General features: G+C 38.9%; 1 protein-coding gene across 1 annotated transcript; it reads right to left on the bottom strand.

The window, feature by feature from the left end:
• Positions 1–1553: 1553 nt before the first annotated feature.
• On the bottom strand, positions 1554–12739 carry kctd2 (potassium channel tetramerization domain containing 2). Its single transcript, XM_017484331.3, has 6 exons — positions 12065–12739; positions 10873–10981; positions 8389–8480; positions 7844–7939; positions 5672–5797; positions 1554–4998 (listed from the first exon to the last, which is right to left on the bottom strand). The coding sequence occupies exons 1-6, from the start codon at positions 12410–12412 to the stop codon at positions 4969–4971; spliced, it is 801 nt and encodes a 266-aa protein (XP_017339820.1). The 5' UTR covers positions 12413–12739; the 3' UTR covers positions 1554–4968.
• Between the last annotated feature and the right edge of the window lie 1205 nt (positions 12740–13944).

Below are 13944 nucleotides of genomic sequence, written 5' to 3'. Positions count from 1 at the left end.
GCCTTGAAATCTCTGTCTCTAGATCTCATCTCTCTACTATGGGTGGCAGGTCTTTCAGTTTTGTAGCACCAAAGTTCCGGAATTCAATCCCTCTGACTCTTTGCAGTATCACATCTATCTCAGAGTTCAAATCTCAACTTAAAACGTATCTGCTTTCTCAGTGTAATTTATGTTGCTAATGTGTTGCTATGCATTTTGCTCTCAGTGACTACTATCTGTACTGTGTTTTTCATATTTTGTGTTTGATTGTTCATTGTTTTTCACATTTTGTGTTTGTCCATGATTGTTCATTATTTATGTATTATTGTATTGCTATTGTAAAGCGTCCTTGAGCTCTGGAAATGTGCAATATAAATTCAACATATTATTATTATTAAATGTCAGCGGACCCAAAGCAGTATCCATGCACTTTGTGAATGTGCGAGGTGCCAGTGCTAAAACAAAAGGAAGCACCTGAAATTGGAACACTTTGCCCCCGAAAGCAAACCTGAATAACTGTTTGTCTGTCTCTGAAAAAACTGAATGTGAAAATAAGCATCTTTCAGATATATCATGACAAACCAGTCCTTGAACCTGCACTTTGCAAGTGTGTAGTTCTGGTGACGCAGGTCCAGAATAGGACGCAGACCTCCATCCTTCTTTGGTACTAGAAAATAATGGCTGCAAAATCCACTTCCTCTAAAGGAGGAACTTCCTGCAGGAGTGAGAGAACTTGATCTATCTTCACATCATAAGGGACCACTCCGTTGAAGCATGGTGGAATGAACCAAAACTGGATGGTATACCCCTGTTGTGTGGTTCATAGAACCCATGGAGATACTCCTGGGTTAGGGTTAGGGTTAGGGTGCCAAAGCTCTATAAGCCCTCTGAATAAGCAGGTCTGTCGCTGGGTTAAGCCCCAGCCCATTCTTCAGTAGTTCTTCAATGAAGCTGATGGTTGATGGGTCATTTTCGCTGCCTTCCGGTTGCCCGTATATACGGATGTTTTCCCGCCTGGACCTACCCTCCTGATATGTCAATTTAGCCTCAAGCTGGGCCTGAAGCGTTAGCAGTTCAGACAGCACCTCCCCCGTCTGTTGTATTTGTTCCTCAGCCTCTGCGGTACGACTCTCAGCTTCCTCCCTCCTCTTGGTAATGTTATTTAAATCCCCCTTAATGACCACCACTTTTTCATTGTTTTCCTTTCGAATTCTCTTAACTCTTCAAATATTCTCACCAAGCTCATTTCCCCCTCACTGTTAGCATATTGACTCGTTGCAGGAGCTGTTTAGCCCAATACTTCAGACGCTATCTATCTCATCTCGACAGCCTGGGAGTTTCTTTTGTCTTTCTTTCCATTACAATGGTCTATGTCAAAATTCAGTGAGCAAAATTGGGAATAATTAGGGGTTTTTAGGAAGTTTTTGTCAGGAGAATGGTTTTCTCACACTGCCTTCAGAGTTCACACACTACCGACAACCTCAAACACAGACATTTTATGACAAAAATCGGATATTTTCTTTCTTCCCGCCTCATTGCAATCTGTACCCTGAAAGAAACGGCATCAGATGACATTTAAAAAACAAACAAAACTGTTTATATATATATTTATATATTAAAGGACAATCTGACTATTCATTTCCAGAACACTTAGCTCCACAAACTTTGTTTAGACAAAAGGTCACACATGACATCAATACAGTCGATAACTTAACACATTCAAAACATCTGGTGTAAGGAGCAGGTTTGCAATACAAGTTTAAATGCCTTTCTTGGTATGTGTGCCCACGTGCACACGTGTGTATGTACTGTATATCCAAGCATGCAGGTGATGCTGACTATTGTGGCAGACTTTAATGTGAACAAATAAGACAGGTCTGCGCCCCTGACCAATTGGGTCACCTTCTAAATATCCATTTAGTGCTAAACATTTTATCCAGATAGGTTTGGACAAAACAAAATGAAAACACAATAAACAGGAGTTGCGAACTGACTGACTGACTGAAAGTTTCCCCTTGCACATGGCATCCAGACTCTCTGAAAAACTGTCCATGCACCATTTTACCCCTACACTACCACAAGGCTAGACAAAGTCCCAGTATAGAATATTATATACTCTAACACAATGCATGCTTTCAAGTTCACATACCAAAAAACACAGTCCCCCTTCCCTCCCCACAGATTGACAGAACACCAAATAACTGCTGTGAAGTTTTTTCCCCCCCCTTCTACATAAAACATTTTTGACTGTTTCACACACACACACAAAAAAAAAAAAAAAAAAAAAAAAGGAAATGGGAGAGGAAACATGGAAAATAAATCTATAATTCAATGGGACTACATGCTCCAATGTCTTTATGATACATAAATCTTACAAAATCCTCCCATTAATTAGGGAACCGTTACATAATTGTTTTTTTTGTTTTTTTCTTTTTATAAATGACCTAACGTAAAGTGTACTGACATGATATATCTCCATGTCTCTGCTGTTTAACAGAAAGTTTAAGATGCAGACATAATTACAGTGCAAGTAAAAGATTAAGGGTGCAAACAAAATGTTTCTTCAGGATGGGAGAAAAAACATAAACCAGTTACACTCACACAATGAAAATGTGAAAAGCCAACCTGAACTAAATACACATGGAATCTGAAACAAGGGATCATTATACACTGACTTAGCCAGGCATTTGTGTTAAGAACCCTGTATGAAGGAAAATCTTAAGAAATGCTGTGCACAACATTAGACACTGATAGTGGTACAAATGACAACTGTGTATAGTACAGAGTATAGACACAGCTGATTTTGTCTCAGTGATCCCCCCCCACCTACCTTATTTTGCACGAGTCATAAAACAAATACAATAGCGAAGATCAAATCTTACTTTCCTGCAGCAGGGAGATCTATAGCTCAGACACTCAATATGAAAACTTCAATAATAAACAATTGTAGGTCAACAAAAAGAAACACTCCGCGGGATACATTTCATCAGATCAGATTATTGTTAGGAGTGGAAATCGAGCCAAATTCTAAGCGTCCAAATGCAAGAAAGGATAAGGAACCTTTCTACTGGGCTATCTAGAGTTGCCTTACAAATTATCCCTCTCATAAAATTCTGCTTTGTAAAATCAAAGTGAAAATTTAAAGACTGTTTAAATTGGCAACCACTTCTCCTTTGCTTCACATTTTATAGCAGGGGACAGAAAAAATATATATATATATTCGTGCTTTTAAATGTGCACTTATAACCAAAAAAAAATAAAAAAAATTCACATTGACATGCTGCCTGTGACAGCCATCAGCTGCTTTTCAATGGACATTGAAACAAACATCAAAGCATGCAGTTTTACATTCTATGTGATACTGAACAAGGATCTTATGTTAAAATACTGTCAGAAGATCATGAAGCACACTTGTTCCTAGCAGATAACTTTTAAGGGTGTGTAATTTGATTTAGAAAGGTAGTCTTAAGTGGCTAAATATCAAACAATGAGGGCAATTCAGTGTAAAACAGGACCAAATACTGGCCCTGATGTCAAAATATGAAAGAAGCACAGTTTACCTGAAGTAATACAAGATTTTTGACATGAGGGCAAGCATCTCAATCCATGTAAAATAGAGCCCTTAACATTCACTGCTATTCCACTACAACTTATCTAACATTTTAATTGTTTTGTTTTTTAAATATGTGATATAAACAGTTAAACAGCCAAAATAGAGTTAGAGACAGAGTTCTATGGAGTGCTAGAGCTGAACTTACTAAGTCAAAAAAATTAACAATCATTCAACAGAACAAAGTTCTGCCGTGACTTTCATTTGAGTATGTTGTCCATCAACAGTCTCATGGAGCTCATTTGTGATAGACAAAGAACTGATGCACTTATATAAAGAGAAACAAAACTATTCTTGAGAAATAGTGTGAAATAAGACTATGGAGTGACCAGTTTTCCAGTCACACATGAATAGCCAGAGGGAGAACACAACACAAAAATTTACATACAAGTGACGAGGCACTGGACAAAGTAGACTAGGACAAGGAGTTGATTCATAAGCTTCCCCAGTCGAATGTGACTGTTACAATACATAAACAACTTTATAACAGCCTCTATTGTAATACAACCATATTCATGATCTTTACAAGCCACCAACACTGCATGTTTCTTTTTGACGTGTCCATGTTAGGAGGGGTGAATAAACACCTCCAGCATGACCTGGAACATTTGATTCCTGTCAATGAACTCAGGTGGGTCAAATGAGAACAGGTAAATTATAAGATACATTACAAACTGAAAACAAATGGCTCTGCATGTTCAAAGGCCAAGCCAGGCTGTGGTAGACACTGAAATGATAACGAGTGAGTGTTGCTGTTGATATTCACTCATACACTCGCTCAGTTTTACACAGTGAGTCAATGTGCTTGCTATGAGAAGGGTGTAGGGGTGCAAACGATTCTGTTTTGTCTACTTTTTTGCACCCCTGGAAGTCCTGAGGAGATTCTGATGATGGAAACACAGCCTAGCTGACCAGGGCACAAGCATTCCTTGTAACTAGCATGCCAGCAATGACATAGTCTATAGATAATTATGACGAGGATATGAAGGCAATTAATGATCAAGTTCCGAGGCATTGTGGATGACTACATTAGTTGTTATAGTGACGACCTCGAAAATCTTACTTGGACTCCTCCCTAGTCATCATGGTGAGTCCCGCACGGAGTGAGGCGAGTCAACACGGATCAACTAACTTTGTAGCATTTTTTACATTTTTGATAACAGCAGTGATCTCAGGTGATGGTGCTGGATGGGCAATGTTGCAGCACTGCAGGGAGGGGGGGGACACCCCCACTGTGGAAAGGCACAAGGGAGGAGGGTGATAAAAAGGAAGGGCAGCCATGTGAGCTGATGGAGTCAGCTGTATGGTTAAAGAAGGGAGACTAGAGGAGAAGAGGGGAGATGGGGGAAATCTGTGTCAGCACAGCGAAGAAGGTCTCCTCACATCCGGGAACCTCTCTCCTGAAGGATCTGTGTGAAAGACGGAAAAATCAGCCAGTAAATCAACACAACATGGACCATAAACAGATCGCAAGAAGAGTTAACAGATTAATAAATCTGATGATGGAAAAACCCCTATATTTTATGTAACAGTGGTTTGGCTGACCAGAAGAACAATGCAAATGATCCTGATACATTGCATGTAAGCATGGATACATTTTTCTCAAATCTACTGAATTCTATTTACAACTCTGTGGTCGCAGATCAGGCACAATATACTGATACCATGGTCAACTGATATTTCTCGTGTTTTACGGTAACCTCTGATATGGGGTTTGTGATAAAGTCAATTTTATATTGCAATCGTTAAACATTTTTGGATGGTAAAGATCATAGAATATACATTTGATGTTAATGTGCTCTAATGAATGGGTTCAACATAAGCACATGACAATATTCTCATGCCATGACAATCTGTCTGATAAATGTCAATAATGTCTTGTATTCAGTCAAGTTATTTAATTTCTAAGGGAATAATTATTTATTTACAAATTAACCCAACTACGTGATTGGGTATAAAAATTTGTCAATAAGCTATTATAATTATTAACATTAATTGCAGCCCTTAAAAAATTATCAAATTTTGAGCAGATCTATTTGAAAAAATCTAAATGATAAACATAGACTTCAACTTTGACCTCACCTTAGCCTTCTCAGTTGGCTCAATAACAATACCATTAGTGGAATTGTTGAGTTCCCGGGAAACCACACACAGAAACTCTGCTTGGTCCTCATTTCCGTAGTTGTAAGAGGAGCCAATGCTTATAAGCTAGAAGAGTAAACAAGTCAAATCCATCAAACTCATGGCATCAAAGAGTTCACTAAATAAATATAAGCAGTTGAAATACAAATAATTCATACAGACTGCAAAAACAGATAACGTCACAAACTAATTTACGGCATGCAAGCTTGAAATGTGAAAAACAACGGGCTAAACTTTTAAGGCTTTACAAGAGCTTTGCAGTTCTTCAGAGTGAATGAATAGATGAGTAACTACCCATCTACTAATAGATGAGTTCAAGCATTTATCTAATTCACTTAGACTGAAATTACAGATGTGCACTTCCATTGAGTAAATGCCATTACCAAGGGACTAATGGAGAACAAGCTAAGAAGAACAAACCAACTTACAGAATAGGGGGCTATACAGTCATGTGAAGAAATAAGTACACCTCATGGAACTTGTTGGCTTTTTTTTTTTTTATATATTTGGACAAGCAAACATTTATTCATGTTTGAAACAGTGCCTGTTAATAAAGTTGACATACCTGAACAAAACCACAATGAAAATTATATTCTTCAATCATTTCTTCAGAAATATCAACAGATTTAGATCAATAGATGTGATCTTGTTCTGTGGAAAAAAGTAAGTACACCCTTGGCCTAAGAAGCTAGTACTGCCCCCTTTAGCAGAAAGAACGTCTTGTAGGCATTTTGCATAATTGTCCACCTGTCTCGGACATAGGCTTACTGGAATTTTTGACCACTCTTCCATGCAATATTCTTTCAGTTGCAAGATGTTTGAGGGTTTTCTGGCATGTACTGCCTGTTTCAAATCCCCCCCATAACATTTCAATGGGATTCAAATTCAGGCTTTGACTAGGCCATTCCATAACTCTCCTTTTCTTCTTTTTTAGCCATTCCTTTGTGGATTTGCAATTGTGCTTAGGATCGTTATCCTGTTGAAAGGTCCACTTTCAGTTCAACTTCAACTTTTGGACAGATGGCCTCACATTATCTTCAAGCACTCTTTGATATGATGCAGAATTCATAGTTGAATCAATGAACTGTCCAGTTCCTGAGGCAGTAAAACAACCCCAAACCATAACATTTCCACCGCCGTGCTTTACAGATGGTATGAGGTGGTTCTCCTGAAAAGCTGTCTTTGGTCACCGCCGAACAGGTCTCCTGTTACTGTGGCCAAATAGCTCATTATTCCAAAAGGTCTGGTCTTTGCCTATATGCTCATTGGCAAACTGTTGTCTTGCAAAGGCTTTTTCATGCCACACCTCCCATGCAGGTCAAATTTGCGCAATCTCTTTCTGATTGTGGACACATGCACTTTGACACAAACAGTTGAAAGACTTACTAGGAGATCCTGTGATGAAATTTTGGGGTTATTGGAGATTTCTTTTTGCATCAGACGGTCTGCAGAATCTGCAGGTCCGGTCCTGGACAAATTGGCAGTCGTTTGAAATCTACGCCACTTGTAGATTATTTTCCTTACTGTGGAATGATGTATTTCAAATAATTTGGAAATCTTTGACAGACTCATAGGCAACCACAACCTTTTTTTCTGAAGGCCTTACAGAACTCTTTAGATTTTGGCATGATGACACCACACACCTCAATAACAAAGGGAACAACACTAGATATGAGAGGGGTATAAATAAAGACAGGTTCCACCTGCACTCCCTAAGCAGGTTCTAATTATTGGCACCCAATCTTGAACCCCTGAGACAAATTTTATGGATTTGAAGGTGTGCACTTACTTTTTCCATGTGACTGATATGGGTTGTTTTTTTTTCATCTAAATTGTAAAAATTACTACAAAAAGTACATTTTATGTGTAATCTGATGGAGTGCATCAACTTTATTAATAGGCACTGTTTCAAAGAGGATCAAATGTTTGCTTGTCCAAATATGTCAAAAAAGCCAACAATTTCCATGGGGTGTACTTATTTTTTCACATGACCATGTATTCAGAATGGCAGTGTGCTATTCCGTGTAACCCATGTTACGGTTAAACAATTCCGTACAAAAAAAAAAACAAAACCCTTAATTAAAGGGTCGAGCTGACACAAAGGCAGCTCACCTGTTCAAATTTCCACCCATCAGACATTGTGGAGACCATTTGAGTGAGTTCCTCTTCTTGGCACTGAAGTACACGATACACATGTTTGACTGGGCCCTGAAAATACAAAGACCCTTTTTTACAAACCACAATCCAGACAGGAAAACATGTTATTGTAGAAATCAAAAACAAGTAATTAAACACTGAGATAGAATAAGAGAGGCAAGAATACCATAATGAAGGCAGTGAAACAGTACTTAAGGTCTGGCTTAACATCTCCTCCACATACTGTTACATTCAGTTTGGTTGGGTTTTTTTATTAGTTAATTATTCTGCGGGATAGGAAAATACTTGTCTACTTAACACCAATTTTCAGTTATTTTTCACTTAATTGATTATAAAGCTTAAAGAGAAGGGGCATGCTCCTTATCATAAAAGACCTGAGGGTGCAATTTGTAAACTGCGAACTCAAAATCCAGCTCCGGGACTTAATCCACTTTCTCAGCTGACCTGCCAAGTAACAAGCTCACAAAAGCACCCTTCGTCCTGGCTTCGTTCTCACACACCTGAGACGTCCTGTTCTCATTGTCTCGTATCCTCTCCTTTACCAGCCTCACCAATGACGCAATGTTGTAAAATTCAGCTTCCTCTAGAACACCTGCAGGAGCCAGAATGGACAGCATTGTAAGGTTTTTTTTTTTTGTAAGACAATTCAAGACGTGGAGGAATGCTACCACTGGCAATCTTTACTTATCATTCCTTAAAATATAAAGTAAGCATCTTGCAATTAACAAAAAAAAAAATCTTCAGCAACATGTTTTATAGATCACGGACAATTTAATGTGCCCAAGATAAAACAATGCGTTAAAATGCTTCGGCCACAATGCATTCATATTCTTTAGTCTGACTGATATGAAGGTGTTGATTTTTATTTATTTATTTATTTTTTTTTTAATAAAAGCATGGATCTGACAGTAGTTTGACTACCAGGTTTATATTAATGCCCTGGTTATAATAGAACATAGCTTTCTATAGTAACAGGTAATTCACAGAGACGTGCCACATAAATCAGTCCGTATAGGGTTTTGCAGCGTTTTTTTAGTGATTGTTGCAGCCAAAAATGCTTGAATTTGTTGCGTTTTTCTTTTTTTCCATCAAAATTTGCATTGCAACTTGCGGAGATTTACGTTCTTTTTTGCGGAAAACTACCTGAATTCCAGCAATTGCTTGAAATTGTTTTGCACGGTCTTTCAGTGTTTGTTGGTAAATGCAACCTTTCAGCAGTACCCATGTTCGACACACATGAATCAAAGAGGCATTTGACTGAATGCTTGTTGTGATGACGTCACATGACACGTGTTGGTCCAAATCTAAGGAAAGATGGTAATTCTGAAAAATTCCTAGTTCCTACGAATATTGTGGAGTTTGCTTGATTTTGCATTAATTTCTGCAATCACAAAATCCTGGAGGGACTGATTAATGGATTTAAAACCTATGTGCAATCCATGATATGGTGACATTTTCTTTGAGGAGATGTTTTGGAAGATTTCTCCAGTGACAGCAAATCACAGGTGAGGATGTTCGTCTAAGTTGTGCAACATGACAGTCTTCAGGACGGAGAGCATTGTGGTTTCTTGGTACCATGAAATGCAGGTTTTTTGGTTTTTTTTGTCTTATCAACTTTAAAAGAAAGAAAAGAGTAGCTGGAGAGGGACCGACTGTTTATGGCTGTACAATAATCGATAATTAAAATAATGGACAACGAATTTCATTATGGATTAGTTGGGTCTGTGACATCACTGTGGATACCCCCCCCCCACCCTTACCAGTTAACCCTTAGTTTCTGCTTTTGTTTTTTTTGCTTTTTTAGCATTTTAATATAGTGATTTAACTTCTGCTTTAACGCTTGTGGACAATCAGTTGTTTTTAGTTTTTCAAAAAATAATGTTAAAATTTTGTAAAATCTATTTATTCATTTTTTTTTTAAATATTAACATTAATCAAATTTAATACCTTTTTAATTACCTTCAATTTGCAAAGTGTTTGAAGGACAACACTGGGCAGAATGAAAAAAAGAAGTTTTTTTTTTTTTTTTTAAATTCCAGAAAATAAAAATTGGCCATTTAATCCAACTAATCGATTAATCAAAGAAATAATCGACAGATTCATTGATTACCAAAATAATAATTAGTTGCAGCCCTAATATATTGTTATAAAATGTACAGCGTTTCTCATTTAATCCCCTTCAAAGTACTCTCCTTGTGATGTGAAACACCTGTCCCAGTATTTCTCCCATTCCAGGAAACATTTCCAGCACTCATCTTTTGTCATCATGTCTAGAGCCTCCTGTGATTTTTTTTTCTTCTGGATTTCCTCCACAGTAGCAAATCTTTTCCCCTTCAATGTCACTTTTAATTCTGGGAATAAGATGACGTCACAGGGAGCGAGATCTGGCGAATACAGTGGATGTGAAGCAATAACCACATGGTTTCTGGCTAAAAACTCCTTGGTTGACAACACAGTGTGTGCAGTTGCATTGTCATGGTGCAAGATCCGGTTGTGGGTGTGCCACGTCTCCAGACGTTTTTTCCTTATGCTTTCTCATAGATGCCTAAGCACTTCAATGTAAAATTGCTTAGGTGCGCACGGCAGATTGAAACTCCGGGAATTTTTGGGTCCCATCTAGTATAATGTGTAGATCTTTAAAAAAAATTTAATGTTAAAAACTAACAATCAACTCTGCATTGCTCTGAGCTACCTCACACCACCATAACATAGCATGTCCAGTCACGTTTTACTAGCTACTCAAGCAGAAAAAAAGTCATTGAGTTTGTTTAACTCCTATATCATGAAACATCAACAAACAGGTTTAAATTAGTATAACAAACACCATGATTTGGACACGCTTTACCCTACAATGATGAAACACTTAATGCAGCCACCATTCCTGCACTTTGTATTCTCTCTCTACACATAAAATAGTCACTAAAAGAAAGCCCACAGCACACTGTTATTATGACATAGCAAGCACAGAACACAGACTATCTCACCCTCCTCTGCAAGGTTCTTGTTGATGATCAGCTTTCCGTGCCTCAAGTAATTCAAGATAGGTCCAAAGTATGTGGGGTCTCTATCAATCAAATAAGCTCCTGTCTCATCCTGTGCAGAAAAAGATAATGTTATGATTACATAAAAAAACAAAACAGAAAACACATCCACCCAATATCGAGCATTATTATCTTTGCAGCAGGAGTCACAGCTGACACATTAGACTTTATTTCAACAACACTGTCTAATATAGTATCTGTTACAAAAAGTCTTACTTACACTGTATTTATATTAGTTAAAGACCTCGGTAGGGATTACATTGAAACTGTCATTACCTTCAACTTAAGCTTAAACCTTTTTAACCTGTGCACATTTTATACTTTTGTTTGTATATAGTTACATGGTTTTTTTTAAAGCATTTAAATCATGTCTCACATACTGGATTATACAGCATCACTCACACAAGGCAGGGTTGCATGTGAAATATATACCTTAGAGAAAAAGGCATGCCAAAATGAGAAACTCGGACTAAAAGTGACTGAAGAACAGCAAGTACTGACCCGTTTGATGGTGTGACTTCCATGACGTAGTTCTGTATTTTAATTTATATGTGTGTCATTGTGGAAAGTGTTTATACAGTATACTCCTACTGCAAACAAAAGCGTTTTTAAACTGGGTTTAAATACCCTAAAGTAACTTGGATATCTGCAGACACTCTGTACATGGTTATATTGGTACATTTCAGTTCATGTCATTTTCCTGCTCCTTGACCTAAATAGAGCTAAAACACAGAAGCACAGAAGAGGAAGAAAGGCACAGAAGTGGGACAAGTTTAGCTAAATAGGTTGCGCACTATTAATCATAGATAATGATGGAATAATAAGGGGTTTAATGAATGCCTGCATAATAAAAACCCTTTCTGATTTCTGATCAAGCCCAGTTTTAGTATCTGCTTGTAAGAGTTGTAGTATCTGCTGGAATGCATAGCTTTGAAGGGATTCTCAGTGGAAATGTGTATATCTGATCTAGCCTAGATCTGGTAGGATGGTGCACCGTATACGCAAAATCAATGATTCATGTCACTAACACATACACGAGTATGCATATAAAGCCTTCAGGTTTCAAAAATGTGCACGGCGTGTTGTTTAAAAACGAGGTGGAAACGTAACGAGCAAGCATCTCCTGAAGGCTCACCTTATCTGAGTCTAGATCAGGGTCTTCCTGACAGAGTCGGTACAAGAAGGATTTGGGATCCCTGCATAAGGTTTGTTTGGTTGTGATGAAGTAGGTGCCCCCGACGTTAAGCCGGACCCACCGGGACCCCGGTTTCTCTGTGGACTCTGATGGGGATGTGGGGCTGCTTTTCATCGGGAAGCCGAACACAGCTCTGGACGCAGACAGGCCCGGACTTGCAGAACCGCTCCGAGCTGGAAGAACGAAGCTGGGCGACGGGAGGCGCATGCTAACGGAGCCGCGGGTCTCCCGGTGCTCGCTCTGCTCCATGAGGCCGCACGCGTTCGCTTCAATGTGTAGCTCTGCCATGCTCTCCAAACGACAAAACAGTCCGTCTAATTAGTGATTTCTCCACGTGGCTATCTCACCTTAATGTCAAATTATGTAAACAACCGCTCGCTAGGTAAACTAGCCAGCAAACTGCTTTTTCCTCTAATGAACTGCACGTCTGTAAGGCGTTGTTAAACTAAACAAATAAGCTCTAAGCGCACTGATAACGGCGACCAAAACGTCGTAATGTATTAGAAATACTGCCTTGCAACGACATAGTTCATAATTTCCTAAAACACGACATTGCTCCACCTTGTTTATTCAATCGACTCCTGCAAGCGCCCTAGTATTGTGGAGGAACTAAAAAACATCATTTCCGGGTCGCGCTAACGCGTACATAATAAGAGCGTCATAGACGCCATGGAGAACTTTTTCTGTAACAAAAAATAAATAAATACTACGGACCCCCTCAATTTTGTAATGAACATGTTCTAACGATTAAAATATTAGACCCGTTATTAAAATATGTACAGTAATCATCTGGCTATTTATTATAGCTGTGTAACTTTTTATTCCTAATTTCTCCCATCAAAATACATCACACCAAGGTGACAGTATTTATAGGCCGACATGTTGCTGTTGTTGTTGTTTTTCCCCTCAGTTATTGAGGTTTAGATTAAACCCATTCAATGCCAGTGACCAGTCAATGACTTTGAAAGAACTTAGTAATCCATTCATCCATCCATTTTCTATATCGCTTATCCTTCAGGGTTATGGGAGCCTGGAGTATCCCAGGGAGCATGGGGCAAAAGGTGGCGTACACCCTGGACGGGGTGCCAATCCATCGCAGGGCACAGTCACACACTATCACACACTATGGATACTTTGTACATGCCAATCAGCCTACCATGCATGTCTTTGGACTGGGGGAAGAAACTGGAGTACTTTCACACTATCCGTTGTTACCCAGATGAGGACCATGAATGCCAACATGTACTGTGACATACTGAAGCAAAGCATGATCAGTATGCAGTATTTCAGCATGATAACGACCCCAAACACACCTCCAAGATGACCACTGCCTTGCTAAAGAAGCTGAGGGTGAAGGTGATGGACTGGCCAAGCATGTCTCCAGACCTAAACCCTATTGAGCATCTGTGGGGCATCCTCAAACGGACGGTGGAGGAGCACAAGGTCTCTAACATCCACCAGCTCCGTGATGTCGTCATGGAGGAGTGGAAGAGGATTCCAGTGGCAACCTGTGAAGCTCTGGTGAACTCCATGCCCAAGAGGATTAAGGCAGTGCTGGAAAATAATGGTGCCACACAAAATATTGACACTTTGGGCCCAATTTGGACATTTTCACTTAGGGGTGTACTCACTTTTGTTGCCAGCAGTTTAGACATTAATGTTTGTGTGTTGAGTTATTTTGAGGGGACAGCAAATTCACAGTTACACAAGCTGTGCACTCACTACTTTGTCGCAAAGTGTGACATTGTGACATTGTCGCAAAGTGTCATTTCTTCAGTGTTGTCACATGAAAAGATATAATCAAATATTTACAAAAATGT

The sequence above is a fragment of the Ictalurus punctatus genome, chromosome 13, assembly GCF_001660625.3.
Source record: "Ictalurus punctatus breed USDA103 chromosome 13, Coco_2.0, whole genome shotgun sequence".
Taxonomy (NCBI): domain Eukaryota; kingdom Metazoa; phylum Chordata; class Actinopteri; order Siluriformes; family Ictaluridae; genus Ictalurus; species Ictalurus punctatus.
This window is presented reverse-complemented; position numbering and strand designations above follow the sequence as displayed.

Excerpts from the sequence above, each read along its gene's own strand:
- kctd2 (XM_017484331.3), bottom strand. The coding sequence starts at position 12,412 with ATGGCAGAGCTACACATTGAAGCGAACGCGTGCGGCCTCATGGAGCAG. Across the intron at positions 10,982-12,064 it reads CTGATCTAGACTCAGATAAG|GATGAGACAGGAGCTTATTT; the intron begins GTGAGCCTTCAG and ends TTTTCTGCACAG. Across the intron at positions 5,798-7,843 it reads ATGGGTGGAAATTTGAACAG|CTTATAAGCATTGGCTCCTC; the intron begins GTGAGCTGCCTT and ends TTACTCTTCTAG.